Here is an 8,456-nt window from a genome sequence, read left to right on the forward strand (position 1 = left end):
AGGAGTGTACAATGTTAAGCGTTGTATTAGGACAAATGAAAATAAAAATAGTACAAAAATGATTAAAAAATTATTGGTCAAAGATAAAAATTGAAGAGTGATAATAAAGATTTTATATATAATAAATAAGATGAGTGATTATAATAAATTTACTGTAGTAGAGTTAAGACGGCAATGTAAAGAAAAGGGAATCAAAAGATATTCCCGATTACGAAAACATGAACCTTCTTAAACAACATGACAATGAACAAAGCAGAAGACAGATTAAAAATATATTCCCATTTAAACAAGAAGTATTTGAAGAACCAAGAATCAAAGTTGAATCAATTCTAATCGATGTAAAACGTCAAAATATTGCATTAAAATCAAGATTAGAAACATGGAGATTTGAAACAGATTATAAGCCGCAAGATCCACTCGAACAATATATTACTGCAACATCTAAAGCTATATTAAACAGATTACAAATTAGCTGAAGTAAACATAGTTCATTGAAAGCTAATCTTTATATAAGTTGTACATATAAGGAAGGCGAAGAAACTCAAACCTTCTATTGTAACACTGAAAACTAAGAAATATATCAATCAAGTAATTTAAAAGAAGAAATAACTAAGTTGAAACAAAGATTAAGAACAAGAACGGATGAGTTCCAAGCTAGAGGTTCTGGCTGGGCTCTTATAAACATTAACTTTTTACAACTAGCAATCTTCAAATATACACCATGTTGGAGGACCATCTGCTGCTTGTACAGAAAATATTGTTTTATTTACCATAGACGCTGATTGATAATAAGTGAATCAAACTGTGTTGTAATTTGTATTTGAACTGCACTAAACTACAAGTATCTTCACCACTTCTACAAATACATATAAAACACTTCTGCCTTTGAAAGAGTCACAAAATAGATATACCACAACACTGGCGTACTAGCATGAATATTATAGTTTAATGTATCTTGCAATGTGTATTAAACACTGCTGTTTAATGAGTAAAAAGAAGCACACGGAAGGAACTACATCAGGTAGTTCATGTTCGACATGGCCAACAACACTGACATCTATCTAACAAACATAAATTCTGCTATGACGTAAGCAAAAACAAAAGAAGATAGTAATGCAACAAAAATGAAATATACAAACATTAAATGATTATCAAACATACTCCCCCCCGTTGGAATACAAAGTATCCAACCAAACATGAATTATAAAGAAAATTAACTGTTCACAGTGTCTTCATTCGGAAGAGGAACTAACTTTGATAATGACCTCTTGTAAGTCCCAGTCTTTGTACGAACTAATACTACACGCACTAATCCATCCTTGCCTGGAAATACTTCTTCAACAATTCCTAACTTCCAAGAAAGTGGAGGTAAGTTGTCTTCTTTCAACAGCACGAGCGTTCCAGGTTTAATATTGGGTTGAACTGATGTCCATTTTTGACGCTGCTGTAAACTATGAAGATAATCTTGTGACCATTTCTTCCAAATATGCTGTTGGTAGCTCTGGATTCGTTGCCAATGACTCAAGCGATTTTCAACAGTACTAGTTAAATCTGGTGCAGGAAAAGATGTAATAGGGCCACCAACTAAAAAATGGCCTGGAGTAAGATAACTGAAGGTCTCGTACGAATCCGGTAAAGCTATGAGAGGGCGAGAATTAAGACAAGCTTCTATCTGACAGAGAAGCGTTAAGAATTCTTCGTATGTTAAAACGGCATTGCCAGCTACTCTTCGAAGATGGTACTTCATAGATTTGACAGCACTCTCCCATACTCCACCAAATGAAGGACTGCACGGAGGCGAAAACTTCCATTCGAAATTTTCCTCTGCTGCAAAAGCCTGAATCCTGTCGCTGAACTCCTTTCCTTGGAATAGAAGGTATAATTCTTTGAGCTCATTTTTCGCTCCCTGAAATGTAGTGGCATTGTCACTGGTGATTGTCAAGCATTTTCCTCTTCTGGATGTGAATCGACGAAGAGCTGCTATGAAAGCCTCTGATGTGAGATCAGAAACTAATTCCAAATGAATGGCTCTTGTAGACAAATATGTGAAAACTGCGACGTAGCATTTTCTTGTGTTCTTGCTTCTTGAAGAGCCCAATTTAATGTGGAAAGGTCCGGCATAGTCAACGCCAATATGAGTAAATGCCTTACTTGGACGCACTCTTGTGGATGGTAATTGTCCCATTAATTGTTGTGCTACTGAGACCTTAAAACGGTAGCATGTATTGCAATGATGTATTACATGCTTTATAGTTTGTCGAATTTTAGGTATCCAATATCTTTCTCGAATTGAAGACATAAGCAATTGAGGACCGGCGTGCATTAATCTTCTGTGCTCGTGTTCAATTAAAAGACGAGTGAAATGGCTTTTAGGATGTAAAATTATTTGATGCTTATTATTAAATTCAAGATCACTATTTTCTAATCTACCACTTACTCGAACAATATTTTCCTTATCTAAAAAAGGATGCAATGTTCGCAACGAACTCTGCTTTGAAACTTGCTTCTCACGTTGAAGATCCTTGATATCTTGTGAAAAGTATGACTGCTGTGTCATCCTAATACAGGCCTGTGTAGCATCTTGAATATCAGACGCTAAGAGTGATCCACAGTGTTTGTTTTTGGGATTTCTTGCGTTGTGAATAAATCTTTTACATAATGCTAAGACTCTTAACAGACGAGTGAGTTTTGAAAATCTTAAGAGAATTTCTTCAGTTTTAACTTGAGAGAGTAATGTATTAGTAAATGATTTTTGACATTCTTCTGGAATATCTTCAAAATCCTGAGTATCGTCTGGCAACGAAGAAGGCCAATGAGTAGCTTCTTGCTGCAACCAAACTGGTCCATGCCACCAAAGTTGATTCTGCTGAATGACTTTAGAGTCAATTCCTCTTGAAATGAGATCTGCGGAATTATCTCGCGATAGAACATGTTTCCAATCGCTTACATGTGTTAATTCCTGAATCTGTGATACACGGTTTGCTACAAACGGCTTCCAACGATGGGCTGGGGATGCTAACCAAGCTAAAACTATTTGAGAATCTGTCCACAGATGAATGCTAGATACTGTTAATCTCAATGTTGCTAAAGTTTTGTTTATAAGTTTCGCAAGAAGAACTGCAGCACATAGCTCTAATCTTGGCAAGGTAGTCCTTTTAATAGGTGCAACCTTTGACTTTGAACATAACAAATGACTGACAGTGGATCCGTTGGTATTAGTAGATCTAACATACACACAACAACCATAAGCCTTTTCTGAGGAATCTGCAAAACCATGTATTTGAATTTCTTTAACGTTTCCTGGCACTAATACAAATCTTGGAATTTCCACATCACTGAGCAATGGCAGTTGCAAATAAAGTTTGTTCCACTGATAAGTTAATTCCATGGGAAGAAGATCGTCCCATGCTATGTTTACTAACCATAATTGCTGAAGAAATAATTTATACTTAATCACTACAGGAGACAACCATCCAGCAGGGTCAAATATTTTTGCAATGATACTGGCAACACTGCGTTTCGTAGTTTGTTGGGAGGAAGGATTCTCACTCGTGTTAACTAAGTTAACATTAATGAAAAATGTGTCAAAGGTGGGATTCCATGAAATTCCTAACGTCTTGATACCTTCCGTGTGAAAGTGAATAAGTCTCTGAGTTTCTTTTAACGTTTCAGGAATGGAGTTTAACACGGTGACGTCATTGGAGCACCATTTCCTCAAAACGAATCCTCCCCTTTGTAGTAACCTTGTCAAGTCACTATACATCTGAAGTGCACCTTGAACACTATCAGATCCCCCTACATAATCGTCAATATAGAAATCACGTTCTAGTGCTTCACAAGCACTGGAAAAGTTAACTGCTTCATCTTGTGCTAACTGCCGCAAGCACTTTGTAGCAAGAAACGAACTTGAAGATAATCCATACGTTACTGTATCAAGACTGTAAACGAATATGGGATCATGATTAGATTTCCTCCATAAAATGGATTGAAGAGGTTGATCATTTGGATGCATAGCTACTGCCCGATACATTTTAGCAATATCAGCAACAAGAGCCACTTGATGAGTACGAAATCGAAGTACAATTGAAACCAAATCTTCTTGTACTGTAGGACCTACCATTTGTATGCTATTCAGTGATTCTCCACTTGTAGAGGGGCAAGATCCATCAAATACAACACGTAATTTAGTTGTGCTTGAATCCTTAAATACACAATGATGAGGTATGAAGTATCTAACTACACTGTCCTTAGCCACTTCACTTAACGTACCAATAGGATGCATATGGCCTAATTGTTCATACTCATCCATAAAGGCTATGTAGTCTTGTTTCAGTTGAGGTTCACGATTCAATTTCCATTCAAGTTGACGAAATCGTGTGAGAGCTATCTGTAATGAATCACCAAGCGTGGCCTTGTCTTTCTTTAACGGGAGACGAACCACATAACGTCCGCCTGAGTCACGAGTAGTGTTATTCTTAAAATGCTGTTCACAAGCTACTTCTTCAGGGGACAATAACTTCGCATGGAATTCCTCCAATTCCCAAAAACGCTGAAGTTGTTGGCTGAGATTGTCTTCGGATCTGATGAAGAACGTTAACGCTGAGTTACTGGCTTGTGTACTGGGAATTTTCCCTGCTATTACCCATCCTAGTTCAGTGTTTTGAAGTACTGGATAAGAGCCAGGTCTAGTCCTTCTTTCTGGTTTTAGAATGTTAAAAAATACATCACACCCTAACAAAATATCTATTTTTGAAGGTGTATTAAAGCTCGGGTCTGCTAGATTGATGTCTGTAGGGATGCCCCATGTCTTGCAATCAATCTTCTCCGTTGGCATCAAGTTAGTTATGTTTGGAAGAACCGAACACGTAACTTGAATGCTGAAGTCATTTATTGTTGACTTCATTTGAATGTTAACACAAAAGTTTGCTGCTGATGTTGAGTTATTTACTCCTTGAATTGGCACGTGATGTTTGATTTTCTTCAAACGATGACGCTGAACAAAATCTTCAGTAATAAAACTCGTTTGGGAAGCTGCATCTAAAAGTGCCCGACAGTTGACCCAATTTCCCGCACTGTCCTTGACCTTCACAATTGCCGTAGCAAGTAAAGTCTGTGACGAACTCTGTTGCTTGACCGAACAATACGATGCTTGAGGTGTACCGTAACTATTGCTAGGGGATGAAATTCCGGTATCTGGAGACACCATACCACTGCTGGTACTATTTGAATGCTGAGTATGTACTGACGCTTCGTCACCCTTCGATACAGTTCTGTCTGTATGAAGCAAAGTATTATGTTTAGCATTGCAATGTCTACATGTTCCAGACTTGCACTGAGATGAATTATGATTTTCACTACGCAAACAGTTAAAACAAATGTTTTCTTTACGCAAGTATTTATACTTCTGATTGATTGGAGCACTTTTGAATAACTCACAAGTAAACAGAGGATGTTTTCCAGCTTTACAAAATTTACAATCAGTCTTAACGGTGGCTAAATAAGATTTGAACACAGATGAATGCTTGTCACTATGCTTTTTAACACTAACAGATAATTTGGTCTGTTTATTACTTTCATTTGGTAACGGTTTAGCTTTCTCGAGCGCTTGAAGCCAATGTTCTAGAAAATTAAATAACTCACTAACAGTACTAAAATCTGAACCCTTGCACTGTAACTCAAATGCTCTCCTAGTTTCCTGATCAAGATTACCTAAGAAATGTTGTACTAATATTACGTCACTCAGATTAACATTTTCAACAAGTGCATTAAGCGCAGACACTGACGTCATAGCTGTATTCAAAAAATTACGCAACTCGTGAGCATTTTCTTTCGTTACTGAACGAATGTGAAGAATTTCATTAACATGAGATGCAGCTAATAACCTTTTATTATCATACCTTTCATTTAATTGTTCCCAAGCTATAGAGTAATTAGCTTCAGTAATTGGTAAGCTTTGGATAAGATTTAATGCTTCATTACGAAGTGAAGCACGTAAGTATTGGTATTTTTGAATAGCTGATATATCAGAATTATTGTGAATCAATGAAAGAAAGGTGTCCCTAAATGATATCCACTTTGTATAATCACCGTGAAATACTGGTAAATCAATAGTCGGTAACTTTACACTGGATGTGATACGTGAATTACATTTCGAATCTTTAGGTTCGGTAGTATTATGCGCATTAATGATAGCTTGCATGCGAGATTTTACATCGAAATAAGTTTCTTCAATAGCTGCACGCGCATCTTCCTGTTCACTATCACCTGATAGTAACTCAATGTCATTTAAAATAATTTCTAATTTAGACCACACAGTTTGCAGCTGTTCTAGGCGAGTGTTAATTGTTTCAATACTATGTTTCTGACTGTCAAATTGATTGACAAACGAGCATATTCGTGTTAATTGACCTTTGTAAACTGCTCTTTGTTTTACAAGCTGAGATAATTCAGCCATGATGCCAAATACTTACAATTAAAATAAACAAAATAATAGAAGCAAATGAAACAAAATAAAGTTACACACACAGTAAATGTTAACTTGGAGTTGGCAACCCTGTTACTTTGCGATGACGAATGCAAGCATGACATTCATGCATTGATATCCAAGTATAAATTTTGAGCTTCTTGCTAGGCCCAAATGCATTAACTTCAACACGTCGTCCAGCTGGACTTGAAACGCATAAACATTGTACATTGCACCCAAAGCACTTTAAAAAAGAAGAAAAAAAAATACGTATAAAACAAATCAGCTGATGCACGTACTGCTGAGTAGCACGATTGTTGAAATGTAGAGCAGGAGGGTGAACAATAGCTTTTTTCTCACTCACACAACACAACTGCTGCACAGGTCGAATGAAGGGGGAGGGGAAAATGTTCCTGGTTCCTTTGCTTGCTTCACTCACACAATAGGAATGTTTGTAGCTACTGCCTATTGCTACGTAAATGTAGTAAGAATAACCTTTTTTCTTTCTTTTTAGAATGCTGTACAAGAAAATAACAATTTAACGAGTATTTTACTTTGAAACCTTGATGGGGACACAATACACTTCCACTATTAAGTTGCACTATGGGTAAGGGCTGACACCAACATGTCTGACTTGAGACTTAAATTGAGCTTATAACACAGTTTTTCTTTCACTAAATTATCCCGGCCTGGTGGACCAATATGTTGGAGGACCATCTGCTGCTTGTACAGAAAATATTGTTTTATTTACCATAGACGCTGATTGATAATAAGTGAATCAAACTGTGTTGTAATTTGTATTTGAACTGCACTAAACTACAAGTATCTTCACCACTTCTACAAATACATATAAAACACTTCTGCCTTTGAAAGAGTCACAAAATAGATATACCACAACACTGGCGTACTAGCATGAATATTATAGTTTAATGTATCTTGCAATGTATATTAAACACTGCTGTTTAATGAGTAAAAAGAAGCACACGGAAGGAACTACATCAGGTAGTTCATGTTCGACATGGCCAACAACACTGACATCTATCTAACAAACATAAATTCTGCTATGACGTAAGCAAAAGAAAAGAAGATAATAAAATGCAACAAAAATGAAATATACAAACATTAAATGATTATCAAACACACCATATAGAGGATCGACATACATAGATCTACCTGATAAAATAAAAAATAAACAAGCAGTCATAAATGTAAAGAACAAAGCTGAAAAGTGTTTCTTATATTCAATTGCTTCTGCATTACAACCTCTTGAAAAACATCCACAACGACCACCAAAGTACAAGCATGTAGTTATAGACTTAGAAAAAAATTAAAAGGCATCAATTATCCTGTAAAACTAAGTGACATCTCAAAAGCTGAAAAATTACTTAATATTTCTATAAATGTATATGCGTATGATAAAGACTATTCAATCTATATACTACATCACACACAAAACAAGAAAGAAAATCATGTCAATTTATTATATAAAAAAGAACAAAATGAAGACCAAGTTAAAACCCATTATTGTTGGATTAAGGATTTAAGCAGACTAGCATTTGCACAGTTAACTAAAAAGAGAGCTCGAAAATATTTATGTGATAGATGTTTATTATACTTTTACTCCCAAGACGCTTTAAATAAACATGAGCAAGATTGTTCGTTAAATGTACCAGTAAAAATAATAATGCCTGATGAATGTAAATACGTTGAATTTAAAAACTACCAATACACAATGAAAATGCCATTTCTGATCTATGCTGATTTTGAATGCTTGTTACATAAAGTTATGAGTTGTCAAGAATGTTATCCAGATAACGAATCAAATACGAAGAAATATCAACAACATAAGACATTTGGATTTTGTTATTATGCAGTAAAGAGCGATGGAAGTAAAACCAATCCTGTTTTGTATAGAGGTAAAAAACGCTGCTAAGAAATTTATAAGACTGTTAACAAAAGAAGCCAAACACATATCGAACATATACAAACAAAA

The 8,456-nt window shown here is 35.7% G+C and overlaps 1 protein-coding gene across 1 annotated transcript; it reads right to left on the minus strand.

The window, feature by feature from the left end:
* Positions 1-1,213: 1,213 nt before the first annotated feature.
* On the minus strand, positions 1,214-6,454 carry LOC145661727 (uncharacterized). The gene has a single exon (XM_081727062.1). It carries the CDS (start codon positions 6,452-6,454, stop codon positions 1,214-1,216), a length of 5,241 nt encoding a protein of 1,746 aa, XP_081583188.1.
* Positions 6,455-8,456: the final 2,002 nt, after the last annotated feature.

The sequence above is a fragment of the Thermobia domestica genome, chromosome 10 (assembly GCF_964235325.1).
Source record: "Thermobia domestica chromosome 10, izTheDome1.hap1.1, whole genome shotgun sequence".
Classification (NCBI taxonomy): Eukaryota; Metazoa; Arthropoda; class Insecta; order Zygentoma; family Lepismatidae; genus Thermobia; species Thermobia domestica.

Excerpts from the sequence above, each read along its gene's own strand:
- LOC145661727 (XM_081727062.1), bottom strand. The coding sequence starts at position 6,454 with ATGGCTGAATTATCTCAGCTTGTAAAACAAAGAGCAGTTTACAAAGGT.